This window comes from Rattus norvegicus, chromosome 4, assembly GCF_036323735.1.
Source record: "Rattus norvegicus strain BN/NHsdMcwi chromosome 4, GRCr8, whole genome shotgun sequence".
NCBI lineage: Eukaryota > Metazoa > Chordata > Mammalia > Rodentia > Muridae > Rattus > Rattus norvegicus.
Window position 1 is genome coordinate 14,739,333 of NC_086022.1, and position 26,049 is coordinate 14,765,381.

Genomic DNA, 26,049 nt, shown 5'->3' on the forward strand with positions numbered 1-26,049 from the left:
ACCCGCTATACCAGCAGCTTCTCACAGAATTTCTATCCCTCCGTTCAATTGCTAGAAGAAAGATGTTCTCGCCTTTGACTTGATGACTGAGGGAAGACATACATGCCCAGCCATAGCTCACTCTCGACGGGATGCTTTGCTCTAAATCTACGTGTGCCAGCTGTACCTATTTTTACATAGACGATTTAATACAAGTGTCTACAAACAAGTTGAATGCAGATATCATCAACGAAAGCTGCACACTGGGGCAAGACTCAACGTCATGTTTCTATAACATGACAATGACAAGACTATATAGTTGGGCTCTAAAACACTAAAAATGACTGGATGTAGAAGAACAAGTATGAAGAGTGTAAAGGAAAGTCCACATTACTGATATCCTTAGAAATAAAGCATTTTGGGGCCGAGGAGATGGCTCAGTGTGCAAGGTGACTGTCCTGCAAACATGACAGCCTGATCCCTAGAACCCACATGAAAAGGAGGGTGCAGCACATGTCTATAACCCTGAAGCCGGCCAGAAGCAAGAGGCATTGGCTGACTGGTCTAGCAGAAAAGCAAATCTCCAGGCTTACGGAGACCTCAAAATGAACGTGGAGAATGCCTGAAGACACCCGATGCTACCTCCGGCCTTCAGTACGCATACACATAGACGTGCACGCACACACATGCATGTACACTCATGAAGACGTATGTAAATATGCATCCACATGTACAAACCTTTTAGGAAAGACAGGAAATCAGAGAGTATTAGTTTTATGGAAGGAAAATGACCAATGCTTACTTAGCTCATTCACAAAGAATGGGCCTTGGTCTACATTAAAGGTAAGCAAATAAATGTGTGTTTTTATGTTTTATGTTTTTCCAATGAACTAGCCAACCACTAACCCCATTCATCACTGATTGATAAGAGGATTTTCCTGACTTTTTCCGAATAGCTTCAGAAAGTAAATGACAAAACGGTGGTTTATAAGTGGCAGTGTACAATACAAAGTAAGCTATCTTATTAAAAATGTAATAAATATTCGCCACAAGACCTTAGACCCTTGGTGTTTGTTTCTTCTGAGAAGGTTGGGGCAGGAATTAATTCTGTAATCCAAGATATCATCAAACTTACAGTATAGCCCAGGCTAGCCTTGAACCCACAGAAATCTCCTGTCTCAGCATTCAGGATTGGAGGTGTGAGGCACTAGACCTGGCCTGTTTGGCACTTTTGGTAATGCATTATACCAAATACAAACAGGGAGGAGGGGGCAGGTCATCTGAGAAACTCATTATATGCTGATCACGTCCTTGGAGCACTAGTTTACAGCACTGAGAAGCCAGTAGAGTACCGAGTTTGGGGGGCTCACACCTGAAATTTCAGCACTTGGGAGACCAACGAGAACTTCTTCCTCTGTGAGTCCAGTGTGAACCACAAAATAAGAACCAGACCACCCCGGGCTACAGAACAAAACCTCATCTCAGAAAAACAGAGAAAGGAAGAGGAGAGAGCAGAGGAAATAATTACCCTCTATCTTTAGGAGACCCCATATGAGGGCTGAAGTCATAGGCAGCAGCAACCCTAGCAACCCTGACAAGACGCTTGTTCTTTTCCCGTTAGGTCAAGAACTTTCAACTCCTCATGTAAAGGAAACACGTTATGGCTTCTCTCTGGCATATCCAATGCCACGGCCATTATTAGATAAAACTCGAGTCTATGAACATAAGCACGCTATATGAACACAGAACTATGACAGTGATCTGGTAACAAGGCAGCGGCTACACAATGAACAGACAGGTAGAAAATTCAATGTGAATACACTGGACAAAGTGACAGTTTATAATCCAGGCCAGGTGGAGCAGGATGGCACAAGATGTCACCACACAACTTAGAAGAGCATGCCACTTAAACGTTATGAATTGCTTCTTTGGGGGCTTCTCCATTTAATATTAAGCCAGAGCTGATTTAGGCTACCCGATGTGATGGGTACAAGAAACAACTGAACTCAAAAGACAGATGGATTTACCTTCACAGCCAGAGGTCTTACACAGGGCCAACCAAAGAGGAAGCACCAAGGGAGACTATGCTCAAACAAAGACACTCTTACAGAGCAAACACTAACTTCTGATTGTCTTGAAACACTAAGTAAGTACCCTGGGTATCATTTGTTGCCAGTTTTTAAGTCTGAGCAATCTTCTCACCTGTTCTGGGAAACCTGGGTCTGAATCACAGGACAGTGCACAATGCAGCGCAGCCATTTTCTCACAGTCTAGCTGGGCGTTCCACAGGAAACCCATCAAGTATGACTGGTCAAGAGTTGCTCTATAGACCTTTCCAGAAGAGCAGTCCAGAATGAGGGACCCCGGCAGGGACTGCAAAGGACTCGGAGGTAGCACAGCGGCCGTTTTGTTGTTTCCTATTGAACAGGAAAAAATGAAAGAGCAGATCACCAAATAAAAGATTGCACCCAGACAGTTACTCAAATCAGAGCAAACCTATGGAGACTGTGTCCATGAGACCTTACCTGTGAGAAACAGACTGTGGCAGATCAAGTCTGGATGCCGAATGTTAAGTAAATGAAGGAAACGGCAGGGGGAATAAACAGCCACAAAGTAGCCTATAGGAAAGAGAAGTTGGATACATTGTTGAATAGATTGTGATATAATCTATTCAGGTGCAGAGAAACCCCAGGACAACATGCTTTCCCTTGAATATAACAAAAGAGCATATTTGCTTGTTACCAGTAGCACCTGGTGGGACCCATGGGAGTATCTTCACCTTAGAAGCCAGATCCCATTGGCTTTGTGTGTGCCTCACACTCTTTGTACACTTAAGACATGGCTGTACATGTAGTAGTTTCTACACTATAAATATTTGCATAATCAGAACATATGTTCCCAAACTGAGACGAAATATAATAACAGGTTCTTAGGATCTCAGAAAAACAAAGTAACTTTCATTTTCAGTCAGCGGGGCTCCTCTCCTTAAGAGGCATACCCTAGTCATGGCTGTTGAAGACACCCGTGGAAAGCAAAGGATATAAAACTCCAACCAATCAACACATCCTTTCAGAAGACAGGAAATAACATAACATAAAAGAATAAATAACATTAAAGAATGTAATGCAAAGAAGTGCAAACCCTTATTGTAGCAATACTACTGTAGCAAATGAAAGACATTATTTAGAGGGACCTACTAGGAAGGCATGGGTATCTAATTGTGATGGTTTATATATGCCTGGCCCAGGGAGTAGCACTATTAAATGTGTGTCACTGTGGATGTAGGCTTAAGACCCTCATCCTAGCTATCTAGAAATCAGTCTTCCACTAGCAGCCTTCAGATGAAGATGTAGAACACTCAGCTCCTCCTGCACCAGGCCTGCCTGGATGCTGCCATGCTCCTGCCTTGATGATAATAGATTGAACCTCTGAACCTGTAAGCCATTACCAGTTAAACATTGTCTTTATAAGAGTTGCCTTGGTCATGGTGTCTGTTCATAGCAGTAAAACCTTAACTAAGACAGAAGTTGGTACTGGGAGTGGGGTATTGCTGTGATAGGCCTGACCATGCTTTTGTTTGGAAGAATGTAAATTTTAGAACTTTGGATCGGAAAAACAGTAGAATGCTTTAATTGGGGCCTAATGGGCTATCCTATTAGAAATATGGAAGATTTTGTTACTGAGAGTGATTTCACTTGTATGGACCTGGCCCAAAAGGTTTCAGTGGATAATTTCAATATGTGGCCTAGAGATTGTTTTTGTGGTATCTTGGTGAAGAAGGGCTACTTTTGCCCTTGTCTGAAGAGTCGGCCTAAGGCTAAGATGAAGAGACTCAGATTAATTGCACTGAAGAGGAAGTCTCAGAAATGCCCATCATAGACTTTGTTCTCTGGTTAAGTCTCATGAGGAGCACTTTAACAAATGTAAAAAACTGAGAAAAGAAAAATATAAAATATAGGGTTTGAATATTAAAGGGGCACCAGGAAGTGAAATGGAGCTGAATCCTGTGTTCAAGGAGATAACAAACTAAAGGAGAGGGATTTGGGGGCAAGATCCTACCCAGCTAAGTTTAGACACAGACATGGTGGCACACACCATTAAATTCAGAAAGTAAAGCTGAGCAGATCTCTGAGTTAAGGTCAATCTACAGAGAAAGAGCCAGGACAGCCAAGCTTAGGCAGTAAAAGAGTTGGAAAAGATAATGTAATAGAACAAAGAAGCCAATGTTCCAGCTCCTGCAAGCAGCAGAACTCAGCAGCTTTGACCATGCGGCTCTGGCTTTAGAGTCAAGAGGAGGAGGAGACTCCTGGAACAACTGATGCTGGTCATCTGGAGCTTAAGTGGTGATTAAGAAAAGACCAGCATCACTGAGGTGAAATCTTCTGGGAAGTGTTTTCTGAGAGCACAAAGAAGCTGTGTTCCAGAGACAGCCAAGGTTGTACCTGGTGCTGCAGTTGTACTTGTAATGTGTAAGGAAAGTCACCCAGGTGGTACTGGTTTTGAAGACATGAAGGGGTCATGAAGAGCAGCTGAGGGCTGGGCACTGTGAGAGGCCATGGAAGGCCATTGGTGAAGGTACAGCCTCAGTTGCAGTTGATGGTCCAGGACTGAAGGGGTCATGCAAGGTAGTTGAGGCTTGGCACCATAAAGAGAGGTTAGGAGAGGCTAATGGTGAAGCCTAGTTGCAGCAGAAGATCCCAGTGCATTGGAGATGCCGGTACCATGGGATGATCACCAAGAACAGCAGCAGCAATGGAGTGGATCAACCTGAGCCTAGAGTGCTAGAGAGGGCAGAGATGGAGAAGTGATGCCAGTCCTTTGGAGGAGCCCAGAAGATCATGTGTGGATCCGACATTGGAACAAGAAGCTATAACATTTAAGTGGCCTTGGAGACCCCAAGATTTTTAAGATTCCAGAGCCATAGGATATCTCATGAGGACAGCTGCTAACAGGGAGTGGAACCAGCCCAGGAAAAGAAGTTTGTTGCAGTCAATAAAGATGAAAAAAGGAGTTGGAGATCTGAAGACTGCTTTGCCATCAGACATGGAGATGAAGTGTTTGGAGTTTGACCAGCTAGTTTCTTGTCTTGCTTTGGGGATTACAGTCAAGTGACTGGATGGATCGCAGAAGAGACTTTGCACTTTGGACTTTTAACATGGTTGAGACTATGGGGACTTTGGTAGTTGGGCTAAATGTACTTTTTTATTATGCTATGGTTAGGTATGGCCCCCACAAGCATGTGTTTGAACAAGTCTATGAGGATGAGGAAGTAGAATGTGATGGTTTGAATATGCCTGACTCAGAGAGTGGCACTATTAGGAGGTGTGGCCTTGTTGGGGTAGGTCTCATTGTGGGTGTGGGCTTAAGACCCTCATCCTAGCTGCCTGGAAGTCAGTCTTCCGCTAGCAGCCTTCAGATGTAGATCTCTCAGCTCCATCTGCACCATGCCTGACTGGATGCTGCCATGGTCCCGCCTTGATGATAATGGACTGAACCTCTGAACCTGTAAGCCGGCCCCAATTCATGTTGGCCTTGTAAGACTTGCCTTGGTCATGGTGTCTGTTCACAGCAGTAAAACCCTCACTAAGACACCAATGATCTATGCTAACTCCTAGCATGACTATTTCATCAGTGTGTTGAGGTAGCGCCATGTCCCAGGAAGAGGACATTTGAAAATACAGTAAGGTAGTGTGGGGTGACACATCATTGAGATAGGATGGAAGATTCCTAGTGACATTTGCTTAGTGAACTTTAGGGTTTTCTATCCCACAGTGTGCAGGACAGTGCCATAAAAAAAATTAGTGCTTCATCTAAAACGTCAATAGTTACCTGTGTCAGGGTCAGTGAAGGTCCTTGTTTATGCACTGACCTTCGGGCCTGTGACTCGGCCAACTCAGAAAAGGGCTTACCACATTTATTTACGTGTGTGTGTGTGTGTGTGTGTGTGTGTGTGTGTGTGTGTGTGTGTGTGTGGTGCATGTTGAGAACAACTGGTGTGAGTCTTCCACCCTGGGACTGAACTTGTGATCCACAGCCCTAGATTAACTTATCATGAAAAGACACTGTAGCAAGTGTGATCAGGACCTTGATGAGGAAGGAGTCCTAGATTGTCCTGGTAGATTCAGTGTTGTCAAGTGTTTCTAAGAGGAGGGGAGAGGGGAACTGGTCTGCAGAAAGTCTCACAGTGACCAAGCAGCCTGAGTGATAAGACTAGCCAGAGGCCAGAGGAGACAGGAAGTTCTTCCTCAGGTGCCACAGAAAGGAACTGGTCTTGCCCACACTTGATTTTAGTTTCTCAGCACCTCCTTCTGACTTCTGAAGTCCAGCCTGGGGTCAGAATGCTTGTGCTGCCCTGTCTTTGTAGTCATCTGTTAAACAGAGGTGGTAAACGAGAGAGTGTGTTAAGAGAGGCACTGAGGGGAACCTGGCCACGAACCTGACCCTTTCTCAACCTTGGCTTCGATGTTTGGGAGATGGGAATATCATTCTCAGGCAGAATGGTTGTGAGGATCAAAAATAAAACACTTAACATACATTGTTTATTAAATGGTGATTTTTATTTATGGGCATGTCTGACAGATGTAGATGCTGTTGTGTGACTATTTTCTTCTCCACACTGAAACATCCCTCGGGGAGGGAAGGGCAGAGGCTTGCCCATGTTCCTGTAGGAAATCCCAGTAAACACACTGGTTTACCAAGAGGGAATAATTCCTTTGGTGTGTTGTTGCCCTTTCTGGAGTGAATAGAGATTTCTATGGTTCCCCAGGAAACGTAATGCTGAATATAAGTCTCAGTATTTCAATCACCACAAGCCCTTTCATCAGGGTATTAATACACGGAAATTGTAAGTAATGCATAGCAAAACATACTACTCAAAAAAAAATAACTTATCATGAAGATTCCCTCAAGAGCAGCTTAAATCTTGGATACAGCTTTATAGCCGTTAATAAATCATACTCAAGAAGGAAAGACAGCTGTGTGAGATAGGCTATTTTTACAAGCTCTGGTATCTCTGACCTCTGCAAGACCACGGACTGAGTCATGCTGTTCCCAGGAGGAGAAAGGGAAAGGCATGGTTAGTGGACAGGCTCCCCATCACCGCTGAGATGGGCACAGACTTGGAGTCGCTCTATCTTTCTCCCTCATCCCAGAAAGCAATAGAATCAGCTTCTCTGAGATCATTTCCCACGGGTCCAAGACCATGTCAAATGTACTATGCATTTGGCAAAAGATATCTAACGTCACAATAGTATCACTTAGCATAAAACCTTGGGTGCTTATCTTTAGTTCTGCCATCCCACAGTTTCCTCACACCCCAGTTTGCCAAACCTTTACCACAGAAGCAGACGGACCGGCAAGCAGCAATGGGAAAGCACATCAAAGAATCGTGTGTCATAAACCCAAAGCCTTCCTCCTTTAAATCCCGAGTCCCTCTCGTACGTGAGCAGGTCCCAGAGTGGCTGTCCCTCACTTCTTATTCTTCATGTCCTATCTTCCCCATAGTGGGGAAAGGTGTTTCCATATGGAGATTCAGGAAACCCTTCTACAGGGTCTTCCATATAGAACCGAGACGTGCTCACACCTAACCCTGAGGTTCCCTTCACCGTATTTACTTAGAGAAAACAAACAGACAACTGTCTAATGGCCGTTCTCCTTCTACAGTCCAGGGAAAACATGACAAACGGCTTCTCACAGGCTCTTAGGGGACATCTCATTCACGGTCATTTGTATACTAACAAATGGCTTTTTAAGGAATGCTTCCAAAAGTATAAGGAAGCTCGCAGCTCAGGGTCTCTAAAGAAAGGGAAGGCACATTTCAGCTCCAACAGCTGACGAGCTCAGTGAGACGGGTGTGTGATGGAGAAAACCTTCTCTCCTCCAGCGTAAGAGGTCAGTAACCACAAGCTGTATCTCAGGGGCATGAGAAAATGGAGTCATGGAGAAGAGAAAAAATGACCACTGGAGCAGAGAGTGACCACTGAGCAGAGCGTATGTTGAAAGAACAGAATTCCTGCCTCAGCTCTGACATCAGCTCTGACTTCAGCTCCTGTCCTTGATCTCCCGTGATGACGGTGGACTGTTACCTGGCGGTGTACGCAGGAATAGAGCCTTTGCCTAGGTTGCTTTGCTTTGTGTGTTTGCTGCAACACAGAAGAGCAAACCAGAATACCCACCAAGGTTGAGAAAGGTGACGCCGTTGGCGACCTGCGAGTCAGTGCTTCCAGGAGCTACGGTGAAGGTCTTTCTGTACCCTACAAATACAGAGCACGAAGCCAGAGAAAATTATGCTCAGAAACAAAAGGCTTGGACTGACATCGTGCTGCATAAGAATCTCACAGACAGGGCAAGCACCTGCAGGCTTCGAGAATTTATGGTGCCCTCATTCTCCAAAAGCCACTAAGGTGGGCCATCTACTGTGAGAGCAGAGCAGATATTCCAGCTCAGGCAGAAACCCACAAAGCCTATAGATGGATTGTGTAGGGAGATTAGGGTCCAGGGGGGTCTACTCAGTGATCTAAGATAGAGGAGGCCAGAGGGTTCATTTCTATGCGTGACAGTTTTTGCCAACCCTCTAAGCTGTCTCCAGCTAGAAAAGGGACTGAGCTATTTGTGCGACTGTGTCAATTTGCTCTACTCCTCCGAATCTGTCTATGGCTGATTGGACTCATTATGCTAATTATTAAAAACACATAAAAGTGTCTTACACAGGCTTACAGAACTTAAGAATAGGTTCACATTGGGGCTGGGGATTTAGCTCAGTGGTAGAGCGCTTACCTAGGAAGCGCAAGGCCCTGGGTTCGGTCCCCAGCTCCGAAAAAAAGAACCAAAAAAAAAAAAAAAAAAAAAGAATAGGTTCACATCTAGTTCTGAAGTGACTTTTAGTTATTCCATTAAAAAAACACTCTTAAACTTTTCTTCCTGTCTCTCTACCACCTTAGTAATATCAGACTGGAGGTTTCTAAACTTTTATGTGGCTTGGCATAAAAAGTAAAAGATAAATGAGTTCTGGGACAGAAATTTGATCTTTAAAAAAGTTTCAACCACGTTCACAACATATACTCTAAACATATATATATATATATATATGTTTTAGACAGGGTCTCCTGGCTAGCCAGGAACTTGTTCTGTAGACCAGGTTAGCCTGGAACTCACAGAGATCCTCCTGCCTCTGCCTCCTAAGTGCTGAAATCAAAGGAGTATATCACTATGTCTGGCACAATTATAAATTTTAAGGAATTAAACAAACGTGCAAAAATCCTCCTTAGTATGGTTCAGACTAAAACTATCACAGGCCATGGAGGACTGCAGAAGTGGCAAGGGTTGACAGTTCATCCCACTGCCCAGAATGTGGTATATCAGCACCACAGGGCCCAGACATGTGAAATAAAATCAATATCTTAGTCTGACCACATACCATATCCTGGAGTGACAGTGTATTTATATTTGAGAGCAAAGGAGGTTTTTAACTAAACCCCTATGTAACCGTGTGAATTAAAGCTATAGGTAATGTTCCAATTAGTAATAAGTAAATGGTGAACCAACACACTTTGGTAAATACATCCATTAGAAATGGTGTATAGTCTAGAACTAGCCTCAGGCTGGTATAAAAACATACAGAAAATTACCTATCTTACTGTTTATCATTAATGACTTTCTTCATAAAGCATAACTGTATAGTTAACCATAAAATATACTGATAAAACTGTTCGCTCGTTAATCTGTTTATAATTTCATTTGTTACTATTTGGAAAAAGGTAAGTGTAAAAGGGAATAAATGGAAACTCACCTTTATGGAGGTAAAACACTGAATACGTGATTTCTTTCCAAGAGTCAGACTTCGGGCTGTAACACACACACAAACTCCCTGGAAAAAGAAGGTATTTAAACAATCCGTGCCTAAATTTCCCTGAGATATTATTCACCTACTTCTATTGCTTTAGATGTCCTCCATCTTGCTTCATCGACTGTTCCTAAATTCACAAGGTGATATTATCACGTTGCTATGAAATTTCAAGTCGGCCCTTAACATCCACGGTTAGAGGCAGTGCACTGTGGCAGGCGATGAAGCGAACAGATACGTGAGAGGCTACTGTAGTCTAGGAAAGGTCCCACCCAAGTCCTGGTGAGTGGGCACACACTGCTGTCTTATCCTGTGCTGCCCCCCCACCCGAAGGCATCTCGAATGGCTCTGAATCCCCGCTCCCCAAACTCAAAGAAAGCATCCAGTATTTCTTTTTTTTTTTCTTTTTTTTTTTAATATTTTTTTTTTATTAACTTGAGTATTTCTTATATACATTTCGAGTGTTATTCCCTTTCCCGGTTTCCGGGCAAACATCCCCCTCCCCCCTCCCCTTCCTTATGGGTGTTCCCCTCCCAACCCTCCCATCCAGTATTTCTTAGGCAACACAGAAATGTGAACAGTGAACCTTTCCTGTGAGCAACAAGAGTCAGTACAGTATTTGAGGCTACACTCATCATGGCTGGGGCTCTGACAGCGTGGGCCCACGTCAAAGGGGACCACCTAGCACCTAGAAAGAAGGCCTCCCCTTCTTTCTCACTATGTAAAATTCAGTATTCCTGTCCTCCAGTATCTGTGGCTAATGTCAGGCGCTGAGGAATAAAGACGATATCATTAAACTGCTCTGTGTTGAGCATCCCTTATAAAATCACCTGACCCACAAAGGCTTCAGACGCTTTCAGACTCTGAAATTGGCTTTCCTGGCTGAGCATCTCTGAGGCAGGTTTGCTTTGTTTCCTTAGAGTTCTGCAGGGAAGCCTGCCCTGGCTGGTCTGGAATTCACTGAGCACAGCAGGCTGCCTTTGCCTCAGTCTTTGTCCCTCTGTCTCTTGAGTTCTTGGTCCATGAAGCGCAGTGCCTTTACTGTTAGTTCTCTAAGCCCCAGTTTCCTCATCCGTACATTTAGAAAATACAGAAACCACTTACGAGCTTCTTCCACAAGAACCAAATAATCCCTCTCAATCTCTGGCAAAAATACTCCTATCTGGCTCTAAACATTAGCAGCTATTCATCCTCCGGAATAATTTAGGTGCTATTTAGAAGTGGGAGGAAGTCACCGTTTGAAGAAACAAAATACGTTCTTAATGTAATATCCAGAGACTTTTAGTAAATATTCATCACTGATGAAGAGAACATCTCCTCACCGGCTAGCTTTTGAGAACCAGTTAGACAAAGAAAACTATCGAGACAAGTTTTCCAAGGGAAATTATCTCATTGGAACAATTACTGAAAGCCGCCGTGAAATGTTCCATCACTGGCCTGACTCTGAGAACTTGCCATTGTAGAAGCAGGAAGGACAGGGTTCAGTCGCCCCCACTCGTGGCTGCAGCCTCTCAGCAGGTGGTGCACAGAAACAAAGGCAGCTAATGTAGTTTAACCACAGCAGGAGCCACTGTCGGGGCTGACCATCAGATATGGAAGCAATGAGAATATTTTCTTTTCAGAGATGAAGTCTGGTTGGCCTTCCTATGGTCATAGATTTTTCTAGAAATGTCTGTATGAGTTCATAGTCTTAGGTGATTCACAGGCAGCCCTGACAAGAGCCCCACCACTTTGTCCTCCATCCTCTGTAGACTCTCAGAAGCACACACACCCATCCTTCAGATTTTAGCCTTTCATTGCTTGGACTGCACCCAGCTTCACTTCCTAGAGCAGGGGCATTCAGGACAAAGAAGCTTGGAGGAAGTTGGTACCTGCAGGGTTGGGGGTAGGGAGGTGGAGGGGTGGTTAATGATGAATGGCTGTCAATCACCATCACATTGCTGTCCTTAACAGGAAGGGAGGGGTAACCGGCATGTGAGGCCCTCGATTTATCTGCCACCCTTTCTCAAGCGATGCATCCTGGTTTTACAGCCCAGATTTACACTATCCCAGAGCCAGGTCCGAATGAGGCAATTTTCCAACTTTCTCTAATCTTACTTTGCTGAAGTAGACCTCAGTGGAGGAAAGGTCAGAAAGGGAAGCTTGGTCCAGAAAGCTTCAAACAAAAACTCAAAACAAACAAGCAACAGAATCATGGCCCGGTTCTCCCCAACGGTGACCAGCAGAACAGATCAGCCAAGCAAAATTATCTGCAGCCCTAGACCACAGAACCTTTCCCATTTGCAAGGGGCTAATTTCACATAAGAAATGGCATGGTAAGTGGCTCCCTCTGAAATAGACACTTCCATCCACCAACACACACACACACACACACACACACACAAGATTCTATCAGGGCCATACCAACTGCTCTTTTTGCAGTATACTCAATAAACCTGTTTTCTTTTCCTTTTTTTCTTTTATTGGATTTTTTTATTTACATTTCAAATGTTATCCCCTCTTCCGGATTCCCCTCTGGAAACCCCCATCCCATCCTCCCTCCCCCTGCCTCCATGAGGGTGCTCCCTGACCCACCCACTCCTACCTCCCTGCCCTGGCATTCCTCTACACTGGGGCATCAAGCCTTTACAGGACCAAGGGCCTCTTGATGTCTGACAAGGCCATCCTCTGCTACATATGCAGCTGGAGCCATGGTCTCTCTATGTGTACTCTTTGGTTGGTGGTTTAGTCCCTGGGTGCTCTGGAAGGTCTGGTTGGTTGATATTGTTGTTCTTCCTATGGGGTTGCAAACTCCTTCAGCTCCTTCAGTCCTTCCCCTAACTCCTCCATTGGGGAACCCGTTCCCAGTCCAATGGTTGACTGCGAGCATGCACCGCTGTATTCATCATGCTCTGGCAGAGCCTCTCAGGGGACAGCTATGTCAGGGTCCTGTCAGCAAGCACTTCCTGGCATCTACAATAGTATCTGAGTTTGATGACTGTATACGGAGTGAATCCCCAGATGGGTCTGTCTCTGCATGGCCTTTCCTTCAGTCTCTGCTCCACACTTCCATATTTCCTCCTGTTAGTACTCTGTTCCCCCTTCTAAGAAAGATTAAAACATCCATACTTTGGTCCTTCTTTCTGAGCTTCATGTGGTCTATGAATTGTATCTCGGGTATTCCAAGCTTTGGGACTAATATCCACTTATCAGTTAGTGTATACCATGTGTGTTCTTTTGTGATTGGGTTACCTCACTCAGGATGGTATTTTCTAGTTCCATCCATTTGCCTAAGAATTTCATAAAGTCATTGTTTTTGATAGCTGAGTAGTACTCCATTGTGTCAATATACCACATTTTCTGTATCCATTCCTCTGTTGAAGGGCATCTGGGTTCTTTCCAGCATCTGGCTATTATAAATAAGGCTGCTATGAACATGGTGGAGCACGTGTCTTTGTTGTATGTTGGAGCATCTTTTGGGTATATGCCCAGGAGAGGTATAGCTGGGTCCTCGGGTAGTATTATGTCCAATTTTCTGAGGGACCACCAGACTGATTTCCAGCGTGGTTGTACCAGCTTGCAATCCCACAAAAAATGGAGGAGTGTTCCTCTTTCTCCACATCCTCGACAGCATCTGTTGTCACCTGAGTTTTTTATCTTAGCCATTCTGACTGGTGTGAGGTGGAATCTCAGGATTGTTTTGATTTGCATTTCCCTGATGACTAAGGATGTTGAACATTTCTTTAGGTGCTTCATGGCCACTCAATATTCTTCAGTTGAGAATTCTTTGTTTAGCTCTGTACCCCATTTTTAAATAGGGTTATTTGATTCTCTGGACTCTAACTTGAATTCTTTGTATATATTGAATATTAGCCCTCTATCAGATGTAGGATTGGTAAAGTTCTTTTCCCAATCTGTTGGATGCTGTTTTGCCCTAATGACAGTGTCCTTTGCCTTACTGAAGCTTTGCAATTTTATGAGGTCCCATTTGTTTATTGTTGATTTTAGAACATAAACCATTGGTGATCTGTTCAGAAAAATTTCCCCAGTGCCCATGTATTCAGGGCTCTGCCCCATTTTCTCTTCTATTAGTTTCAATGTATCTGGTTTTATGGGGAGGTCCTTGATCCACTTGGACTTGAGATTTGTATAAGGCAATAAGAATAGATTGATTTGCATTCTTCTACATGCTGACCTCCAATTGAACCAGCACCATTTGTTGAAAATGCTGTCTTTTTTCCACTGTATGGTTTTAGCTCCTTTGTCAAAGATCAAATAATCATAAGTATGTGGGTTCATTTCTGGGTCTTCAATTCTATTCCACTGATCTACCTGCCTGTCTCTGTACCAATACCATGCAGTTTTTACCACTATTGCTCTGTAATACTGCTTGAGGTTAGGGATGGTGATTCCCCCAGAAGTCCTTTATTGTTGGGAAAAGTTTTGCTATCCTGGGTTTTTTGTAATTCCAAATGATTCTATCAGACCTTCAAAGAAGACCTCATACCAATACTCTTCAAACAATTCCATAAAATAGAAACAGAAGCCACAATTATACTTATACCTAAATCACAAAAAGACCCAACAAAGAAAGAGAACTTCAGACCAATTTCCCTGAGGAATATTGATGCAAAAATACTCAATAAAATTCTTGCAAACCAAATCCAAGAACACATCAAAACGATCATCCATCATGATCAAATAGGCTTTATCTCAGGGATGCAGGGCTGGTCTAATATACAGAAATCATTCAATGTAATCCACTATATAAACAAACTCAGAGATAAGAACCACATGATCGGACTGACCCTGGACTCTGACCTCATAGGTAGCAATGAATATCCTAGTAAGAGCACCAGTGGAAGGGGAAGCCCTGGGTCCTGCTAAGACTGAACCCCCAGTGAACTAGATTGTTGGGGGGAGGGCGGCAAGAGGGGGAGGTTGGGGAGGGGGATGTTTGCCTGGAAACCGGGAAAGGGAATAACACTCGAAATGTATATAAGAAATACTCAAGTTAATTTTAAAAAAAAGATTTAAAAAAAATAAATAATGTAACACACAAGAGAGAAAAAAACAAAAACAAAAAAAAACTAGCACAATGAAAAAGAAAAGTAAAAACTCTAAAATTAAAAAAAAAAAAGAACCACATGATCATCTCAGTAGATGCTGAGAAAGCATTTGACTAAATTCAACACCCCTCCATGATAAAAGTCTTGGAGAGATCAGGAATTCAAGGCCCATACCTAAACATAGTAAAATCAATATACAGCAAACCAGTAGCCAACATCAAACTAAGTGAAGAGAAACTTGAAGCAATCCCACTAAAATCAGGGACTAGACGAGGTTGCCCACTCTCTCCCTACCTATCCAGTATAGTATTCCAAGGCCTAGCCAGAGCAATTAGACAACAAAAGGTCAAAGGGATACAAATTGGAAAGGAAGAAGTCAAAATATCATTACTTACAGATGTTATGATAGAATTCTTAAGTGACCCCAAAAATTCCACCAGAGAACTCTTAAACCTGATAATCATTTTCAGCAAAGTGGCTGGATATAAAATTAACTCAAATGAATCAGTGGTCTTCCTCTACTCAACAGATAAACAGGCTGAGAAAGAAATTAGGGAAATGGCACCCTTCACAATAGTCCCAAATAATGTAAAATGCCTCCGTGTGATTCTAACCAAGGAAGCGGAAAAAAATCTATGTGACAACAACTTCAAGCCTCTGAAGAAAGAAATTGAGGAAGACCTCAGAAGATGGAAAGATCTCCCATGCTCATGGATTGGCAAGATTAATATAGTAAAAATGGCCATTTTGCCAAAAGCAATCTACAGATTCAATGCAATCCCCATCAAAATTCCAACTCCATTCTTCATAGAGTCAAAAAGAGCAATTTGCCAATTCATTTGGAATAACCTGTTTTCTATTTATTCTGGCCTATAGACAGGGTTCTTTCACCAACTGCATAACTACACCACAATCTTGTTTATTTTAACTGTGGAGGTAAGAACTTGCTTTTAAACCTAACTGGAAAAAGGTATGAGAACTGGCAACTTACTACTCCACAACAACAACAGCAACTACTACTACTACTACTACTACTACTACTACTACTACTACTACTACTACTACTACTACTACTACTACTACTACAGCAACAACAACAACAACAAAATGCTTCTCCAGATTTTTACCTTAACCCTGGGAGTTCATTTGAACCAGATCTACGTTCTTTCCTGCAAAGCTGACTGAAGAACAAGGCCCCTTTTCTACGCTCTCACACATTGCCAGGAAAGGAAAAGAAGAGATACTCCTATGTTTCCTACCAGAAGAAGCCAATATGTCATTAAATGAGTTGTAGTAGCCATCTTGTACATTATGGCTGTGACTGTTCATGAGTTCCTCTGGGTAAATTAAAAAGGGAAACTCCGCAGAGATTCAAAGCGTGAAGTGGCTGTTTATATCAGCAAAGGCGGCAGGGAAGCTCCCACGGAGTTCAACCCTGTGAGTCTGGTTCTCATTTCCTCCCACCATCAAAACATATCAGTCCTTTCATCCAGGACTTGTCCCATTTTCCTTCCCCACTAAATATGTCCTGTACACATTTAAACAACCAGAGTTTTTTTTAAAAAAAAATTCCCTAAATCCCAATTCCACCCTCTGCTGCTGCCCTCTCACAAGTTCGCTATCTCTCTGTGATGCTCAACTTAAGCAGAGCCCAGGTCTCCCTCCAGTCGCCCAAGGCAGGCGGCTCACAGGACAGCCCCTGGGAACTCCACCACTGGAGATACACTTAGCCCTTCCCCTGGGGGAGACTTCACTCTGCCTCTGGGTTCGTGCTATCATCCTTGCCCAGCTCTCTCCTCATGAGGCATCCTTTTACCCTTTCAATTGGACACTCCTAACACTTAAACTCCCAGATATTACTCCCCAATACCTCCCCTTCGCACCCTACCCTCCTCCTGTGGTTTCAAATGCTAGCCACATTCTGACAACCCCCACACCCTAGTAAACACCATCACTGTTCACCTGCTGATGCAGACACCCAAGGGCCTCTCCTCTTCACCTCGTTACAGGAGGGCATCTCTGAGATACATCACACCCTCTTTCCCTCTATATTCTTTGCCCATTGTACTCAAGTCACCATGGTCTCAAGTGTGACTTGGATCTCGTCTGGACTTCCCCTGCCCCCTCTAACCTTTTTGCACCCAGCGGCCATGGTGACTGCCTTATATTACCAATTATCACTGCATATTAAGGTCACGTAGGGCAGGCCTAACTGTGACATTGTTTCTTCATGTTAAGGTGGAATGTTAAAGCCTAGGTAGCTGCTGCCTGTCTGGCCTGTCTTTTTTTTTTTTTCTTTTTTTACTATTACTAATATTATAAGGAAACTTTCTCATACGTTGTTTCCATTGTTACTAGAAACTTTCTTATGCCCAAGGTGATTACATATTCTGTGCCCTTGGAAACCAATCGTGATAGAAGCTGGTAGAAGCTTTGTAGAGTTAGCCGCAATAGGCTTGGACCCAAACCAACATCCCAGCAGCACCTCCTGTACCTGGGTATGAGCTTTAACGGTATTTGCCTTTATAAGCTGCCCCTGGGATGGACCCAACATAAGAGGGACACCTGCTATTTGAAATAAGACTTCCATTTTGAGTAGGGATTGAGTAAAGTTTGAGTTCCTAAATCCTCCCTGGGAACTGACACCCTGCTTGTCAGGAAGAGACATGTAACAGGTATGTGGGTAACTGACATCCTAGTTGGCAAGTTAAGACCTGAATGTTAGACAGCCCAAGTCTCCTGCCTGCCACAGTTGAATACCCCAGCCAATGGGAGCAGGATAAGTGTACAACAAAGACGTGTTCCTAAGGAAATCCCCATCCCTAAATCCTGATTGGTGGAATAACTTAACATAGATGTTTATAGACCTCAGGCTTAAAAGGCCCTGTAGGATCTTGACTCAAGGTCACAATTGGCTCCCAAGTCTGACGTATGTTTTATGTCTTGGGGTGTGGTGCTGAACAAACCACACCTGTTTGACTGAGATTGGCTGTCGGAGTAGTTTGTGCGCGATTCCCAGACCCCAACACTTTACAGGCATATAGCATAGTTTGCTCACATGCACCATCCCAACAACCCTCTCTCCATGTTCTCTACATAAACAGGTATGTATCAAGCTCTGACGTCTACAACAGCGGCCCATGACATAGCATTCAAACCCAGGTGCATAGGGTTAGATTCTACACATGGGCCCGTAAGGAAGCGCCACAGGTAAAAGCACTTGCCACCAGGCCTGACGAAATGAACTCGATCCTGGAGCCCACGAGGTGAATTCCCTCCCATAATTTGTCCTCTGAACTCCACATGCGTACATAGAATGGCACACATGCGCCCACAGACATACAATACATGCAAAAAATATAAAAATAAATAAATAGATATTTAGAACCCAACACATCAGTAAGGCTGACACAGAAAGCATTTCTACCCTCATGGGAAATTTTGCATTGAATAAATGTGAATATATCCACTCTATTAAAACAATACCAATAAAACCTATTAGAACAATAACCCTGTTGGTGATGGTTTCTTCCATAAATATAGCGTGTGTGTGTGTGTGTGTGTGTGTGTGTGTGTGTGTGTGTGTGTGTGAGTGTAATTATAATGGAAGTGACAGAAAGGAGTAGAATTATACTGGTTCAACCTATGAATGTATATGTAATATCCACTTGTTTTTTATAATAATGTGGCTGTTATAATTCATTTTCTTTTTCTTTAACAGTACTTTCATAAATAACAGCTTATTTAACAATATTGCTCACATAGTGGAACCGTAATGGCATTTTCTACAGAACTCAAATTCTATACAAACTGCATAGAACTTATATACAAGTTCAAATGAAAATTGGTAGGCACGACCCCGGCTCTACCTGTGTGGTTGGTAAAAATGCAGAGGGATGGCTGATGGCAAAGCTTGGCTTGGTCTTGACGATAATCATAGCCGAAGTTGACGAGTCTAAGGTTATAAAGGAAAAGAAATGATTGAGTGCACTTAAAACACGGACTCCTCTCATACAGGCCACAAGCACTACAGCACACCCACAGACGGAGAGAAATGCTTCCTTCACATCTCAGCAGACGGTGTTTGTTAAATAAAGTAAAAATGTAAGTGGTGCTTAAAGGTGTGGGCCTGGCAACAGAAAATTGTATTACTTACTACACAAGTTCTTGTAATTTATGGATTATAGTAATATTACCTAAAATATACAATACTATGTTTGAAAATAGGTACAATTAAGTATCCATATGTGTTTAAGTAGAGCTAGTGAAATACTGAACACTTTAAGACTGCAATTACTGATTTTGCGAGAATTTCTTTTCTTCTGGCCTTTGATATCCTATGTTTCGTCTTGTTTTTTTTTTTTATGCTGTAATTTTTTATTACACTAAATACTCTATAAAAAGAAAAGTCTTGCCTTTTGCGTAAAGAGGAAAATAGAAAAAAAATGAAACAAGAGACTGGGCTGAGTTACAAGTGGGTTGACCTGTGACCTCTCATTGGCAATAAGAAAGCATTTCGATGTTTGATCTGATGAGTTTGTGCTGAGTCATAAACCCTCTCTGTTTAATCACAAGGAGTCAAGCGCTTCCACACATCAAAATAAATGCAGGGGCCCTGCAGGAGAACGTGGCTAAGAAAATCAACACAGTTGACTTTATACGTCTAATCCTGTATCCATGCTTAATAAATCAGTTTATATATCCACAAGTGGCTAGGCATGGCTCATAAATTAAGAGCACTGGCTACTTCTCTGGAGGACCCAAGTTTAATAATCAGAACATACATAGCAAGTCACAACTGCTGGTAACTCCAGTTCCAGAGGATCTGACACTCTCTTCTGGTCTTTGCAAACACTGTACACACGTGATACAGAGATGTATGCAGGCTAAACACAGATAAACTAAAAAGAATAAATCTTAGAGTAGATGCACAAAATATCAGATGGTCTGTCTACCTACCACAATTAGGAAAAGATGTCATCATTTTGCTACCTATAAATGTCTATGACATGTAACATTCTATGGATAACTTACTTAAATCTCAAGCCACTTAATGATATGTCCAAGGGCATTTCAAACTGTCAAAAAAAAAAAAAAAGAAGAAGAAGATGAGATGACCATTAGAAATGACATCACCGCAGGTGTTACAGACTTTCCCCGGAGAAGAGGACATTGACGGGCTGTGCAGTGACAAACGCTCATCACCTCCAGAGGCTACGCCCACCCCCACAGTGCAGGAAGGGCACATCCTGGAGTTCGCAGACACGTTCAGTGTATGCTCCCCTGCAAGGCTCACTCTGCCTTTGACTTGGATATCACCAACAGATTGTATACAGTAGTAGGATGATTGACAACTGCAGCCTTTAACAGGCCATAGGTAGTCATGGAAGGGAGGAAGCCAGGGATGTCTTTTGGAGTGGGTGAGCTAAAAATGGGGCAGGACGTGATAAGAAAGTCTTGTAACAGTGTGAAACCAATATGTGCTTGATACCAGTATTGGTCCTTAGGAAGGAAGGAAATGCTGTCCATCCCAGATAAAGACCTAAGGGACATGATCCCACAGTTCCAAGGGTGACGCTGGGTACCTAACTATCCACCCTAACTGGCTTGCTTCCTCAAACCCATTCTATTCACAATTGCTTTTGAGTCAAACCACTTGCGACCACTTAGAGCGATCTACTCTGGATCACACCCATTACCCTCCTCTAAGGCCCTGTAAGGGTGGTTACTTTAAAAATGCACTCTCCTGTGCCTGCAACCCTCTTCACCTGCATCAACTCTGCATTTGGGGACAGCACAGGCCAAATTATTCGATCCTGCACGTGACTGGTGCAATACCAAAATGCCCAAACGTTTGCTAATGGCATCAACTCTGGTAAAACTTCCTAGGACTGGTGATTCTGTGTACTCACCATTATGGTAAAGCTTTCATCTGCCCAGAACTGGACGCATTTCAAGATACTCCTTGACTCCTAGAAAAGACATGCTTGGCATATTATTCCCGAAATAAAAAAGCTGAGGAGAGGACATAGTCGAGAAACAATAATTATCATTATCTGTAATAAACATTCGCTGACTGCCCCCATTAAAAGCACTGTGGTTGTTAAAAAGCTACAGCAGGTCTCAGTGGGTAAGAGCACTGGCTGCTCTTCCCGAGGACCTGGGCAAACACCATCTAACTGCAGTTCCGGGATCCTATCCCGGCTTCTACCCTCCGAGAGCACTGTACATGCGTGGTGCACAGATGACTTCCAGGTGAAGCATCTGTATGAATAAAATAAAACTAATTATCAATGCCACAGTGTTGTCGAATCTGTATCGTTTCCATAGGAATAGGTAGCCCTGGGCTAGTTTTTACCTGCAGTTCAATGTAGTGGATTCTCTGCTCTGACACATCCCACTGAGCCCAAACGAAGTCTTCAGCTATTCTTTCTCTTGGGAGATGGCTAGAATTTCTAATTACCTAGGGACAGAATGATTTCATAAGTATTTTTAAAATGACATCTCAAATCATTATTTTTACGTGTCCTATCCCTGTGATACATGGAAATACCCGTAATTTATTATTCGGACCTCCCCATATCCAAAATACACGCACTTTTCCATAAAATCTCTAAGGTATCATTGCCTCTGTCCTAATGGCCTCTACCCCTCTTCCTAGCCCAACAGGCAGCATCCACAAGAGCATCTGTATCGACAGAGCGCGTGTAAGTTCAGCCAGGTCTTTATAGACCAAAGCCTTCACCTCCAAAGGCAAAGGCTGACACTGCGGAAGGACTCAGGCCTGACATAGAGGGCTCTGTAATGGCCCAGCTGAGCCATACACCAGGTTTGGTCTTGGTTTCCACAAGAGGGATGGCACTGCACATCCATCAGCCATACTTGACACTCGCCCTTCGAGGTCTGACTCGGATTTTGCCTCTTGGACAAAGCCCCACCTCTGAATCCCCATACAAAAGCCAAGCTCCTCAGCACTAAGCCTAAGGGGCTCTTGTGAGCTTCTCTACTTACATCTCAGTCAGAAGCAGAACCTTCCCAGTGAGCATGGAACCCCTGCCAACCAACTCATGCCCTGAGTGTGTCTAGAAACTAACATTACCTAGGGACGAGTCCTTCTAGAAATGAAGGAAGAAGAAATAAAAGTATATTAAATATACGTTTTAAATGTAAAATGTCTGTTTAAACTCAGAGGACAATAGAGAATTAAAATCGAAGGACAGGAAGCTGGGCTATAGCTCAGCTAGTATTCGCCTAACATGCAGGAAGCCCTCATCTGCCACTCCCCGCAAGCCAGGAGTTGGGGCACATGACTGTGTTACCAGCACATAGTGGGATCGGAAGTTTAGGGCCATTCCTGGCTATGCAATGAACTCAAGGGAAAACTGAAGCCCAGAGAGGTTAGACTAGGCTGCAAAGTTAGTTCAGCAAAACCTAGAATCCCAACATCGCTAGTGATTGTTTTACATATCAGCAGATTTCTCAATAACTTGACAGAAGGAGCTAAGAGTTTACTTTCCAATTGAATGGGAGATGGCTCGGTTAGTAAATTATTGTCTTGTAAGCAGCATAAGGACCTAAGGTTGATCATCAAAACACACATTAAAAAAAAAAATCCAGGCACAGTGGCTTACACTTGTAATTCTAGGACTGGGGAAACAGAAATAGGATGCTCCCTGAGACTAGCTGACTATACACTATAGCCTAATTAGCAAGCCCCGGGCTAATGAGAGACCCTGTCTCAAAAATATAAGGTAGATGTTACTTGAAAAATTATACCCAAGTGCACACCTCATTCGCACGCACGCACGCACACACGCACGTACACACACACCAGCATATATGCACATACACGCATATACAAACATGCACGCACACACACAAGATACACACATATATACATACACACTCACAAGGAATTTACTTTTCCAAACTGGGCATGCTGGTTCACAATGTGTAATGCTGGCACTCAGGAGGCTAAAGCAGGAGGTGACAAGTTCCAAGCCAGACTAAAATGCAAAACAAGACACGGACTAAAAAAAAAAAAGAGAGGGGTTGGAGATTTAGCTCAGTGCTTACCTAGCAAGCACAAGGCCCTGGGTTTGGTCCCCAGCTCCGAAAAAAAAAAAAAGAAAAAGAAAAAGAATAGTTATTTCCAAAAAAAAAAAAAGAGAGAGAGAAAGAAAAGAAGAATTTTGCTTGATAAGAGCAATGGGTATGTCTTAGTGGCAGAGCGTATACTCTTAGTATACGTAGGCTCAGTATGTGACAGAGTGTGCACTGAGAGTAAAATATCCCAGGCCCAAGTCATTCTCCTCAAAATGTCTACCGAGCAGACATTAAACCATAAAATGAAAACTCATGACCCTGAGCTGGAGCAGGAAAGGAGCTCCAGGATGGTGCAGATTCACCCCTGAACCCTCTCTGGCCTAACAGGAACATGCCCAGTCAAGCTGAAGCATGAAGCACCAGGACCCACACAGGTCTAGTTCTCGCTCTCCTGGGTCCATGACCATCAGGCCCTGGGGAGTGATGTTAAAGATCCCAGAGCACCTGTACGTATCCCCTGAATCCATCCTGGGTTCATGTGTATGAATTCTGGGTTTAGGGGGACAACAGGCTTGGGAATCTTGTCAGTCAAAGCCATAGGGCAGCCAGGAGTGCATCAGATTGTTCATGACCATGATAAACTATCCATTGTGTCTCTCTGGGGTGACCTCGATTGTGTGGGTCTTGGTCGTTTGTTTTCTCCATTGGAAGATGGAGCTGCAGTATTACCTGTTATTTGAGGGAGTTGGATGAACACGAGGGATCACACACCCTTGTAAAAGCTGTTACTTCTCGAATGTGGGCAGAGTGGTGCCCAGGAAGGGCACCAGGGGATGGAGAAACAGCAGAGATGCCATGTTGAGCAGTAAGAGCTTGTCTGGGCAGCTGGCAGGAGCACACGCATGCGTACACACAAACACACACACACATACACACACACAAATACACATACACATACACATACACAAACACACACAAATACACATACACATACACACATACATACACACACAAACACACACACATACACACAAATACATATACACATACACAAACATACACACATACACACACAAACAAATACACACATACACACACAAACACACACATACACACACAAATACATATACACATACACACATACACACACACATACACACACAAATACACATACACACACACATACACACACAAAAACACACATACACACACATACACACACAAATACATATACACATACACACATACACACACACATACACACACAAATACACATACACACACATACACACACAAACACACACATACACACACACAAATACACATACACATACACAAACACACACACATACACACACACATACACATACACATACACACACAAACACACACACATACACACACACAAATACACATACACATACACACACAAATACACATACACACACATACACACACAAACACACACATCCACACACACAAATACACATACACATACACAAACACACACACATACACACACAAATACACATACACATACACAAACACACACACATACACACACAAATACACATACACATACACAAACACACACACATACACACACAAATACACATACACATACACACACAAACACACACACATACACACACAAATACACATACACATACACACACATACACACACACAAATACATATACACACACATACACACACAAATACACATACACACACACATACACACACAAATACATACACACACACACACACACACACACACACACACACACACACACACACACGCTCCCCACAGTATCATCTGGCTTCCAAATTCTCTTCCCACCTACTCTTCAGCCTCTGCTCATTGTCATCAACATACATGCTTCCTGCTCTCCAAGTTCTTGTTGCTGCAACTGGGCTCTAAACACTAGCACTCCCTGGGGTCACCAGCAGCCACAGCCCCACCCACACAGCCTGCTCATTTCCAGCCAGCTCTGCTGCTTTCAACTGTAACTACATGATTAGTAAAAGTCTCTTCCCGTTTCAGTTTTGTCCATAGCTTTAAAGTCTTCAGAGAAACATCAATATTCTTGAAGAAAAATTATTTTGAAGGCTAATGGGTGAAGGTGCCTGCCACCAAGCCTTACAACCTGAGTTTGATCTCTGGGGTAATTCTCCATATTGCATGCCATGAGTACATGCACACATACATGCACACACATGCATCCACAGGCACACACATATGCACACACATATGCACACATGCACACAACACACACACCACAAACCATAACAATGAATAAGTGTAAAATTTAAAGGTCATCTCATAGACTAAACTTTGAATAAAACCCATTTTTATTCTTATACTATATTCAGAACTCATGAAAAAATTGTCAAGAAAAAGGGAACCAAGTAGAAAAACCAGCAAAGATATAATGGATACATTTTCCAAAAAGCAAATCTAAATAGCCAGTAAACAGAGAAGGTGCCCAAACTCAATAAGCAGTAAAAGAAATACAGACAAAGGTAACAGTAAGCTATCGGTTTACCATGCAAAACATTAAAGGTAAATTTATGTTATACTCTAATCTTCTATTTATAAAACTAGGTTTTTGGAAAGTAGCAAACCCTCCATATTAAATGCATATTCCCGCCAACCTAGCCATCCAATTCTGAGGATTTAAGCCAAAGAAATGAAAGTGCCCACATGTAAAGGATGGGAGCAAAAGATACGTCAGAGAGGATTTGTACTTCAAAACCAAAGGGCTGGCAAGTGAGGTGATGTCCGCACACAATGGAATGGCTGAAACATCAGACACCGGGCCAGGAACTGCCGTGCCCTTCCTCAGCAAATGAATCGAAGCTATTCTAGCTGGCGTCTCCATAGTTACACACACAGGTTGATAATAAATCAAGCCAGGGTTGTCAACAGTGAAGACAGATGTGGAGTCAACCTAACTGGGGAAAGTTGGGGACAAATGAAAGCACACGTGCAGATGAAAGATGAGCAGGGACCATAAACACCAGGTCCTATGTGCTGCATGTGCATATACATAAAAGTTATCGAAAAACAATCAGCCCTTGCCCTGGTGTCTAACCTATGGCCTCTTGATGCCGTGAGTAAATTATCAACCA

General features: G+C 43.1%; 1 protein-coding gene across 8 annotated transcripts in view; it reads right to left on the minus strand.

Annotated features, from left to right (window-relative positions):
• Gsap (gamma-secretase activating protein) overlaps positions 1–26,049 on the minus strand; it is a 94,821-nt gene that overhangs the window by 34,096 nt on the left and 34,676 nt on the right. For all 8 annotated transcript variants that reach the window (XR_005503210.2, XR_005503209.2, XR_010065635.1 and 5 more), the window contains exons 9-16: positions 21,227–21,331; positions 20,781–20,840; positions 19,903–19,946; positions 18,738–18,823; positions 9,767–9,844; positions 8,154–8,231; positions 2,505–2,597; positions 2,182–2,396 (exon numbers count right to left, since the gene is read on the minus strand). Coding sequence is in view for 4 of the 8 variants with exons in the window: in NM_001395028.2 (NP_001381957.1) it covers positions 2,182–2,396; positions 2,505–2,597; positions 8,154–8,231; positions 9,767–9,844; positions 18,738–18,823; positions 19,903–19,946; positions 20,781–20,840; positions 21,227–21,331 (759 nt within the window). In the remaining 4 variants the exon portion in view is untranslated. The remainder of the gene's footprint in view (positions 1–2,181; positions 2,397–2,504; positions 2,598–8,153; positions 8,232–9,766; positions 9,845–18,737; positions 18,824–19,902; positions 19,947–20,780; positions 20,841–21,226; positions 21,332–26,049) is intronic.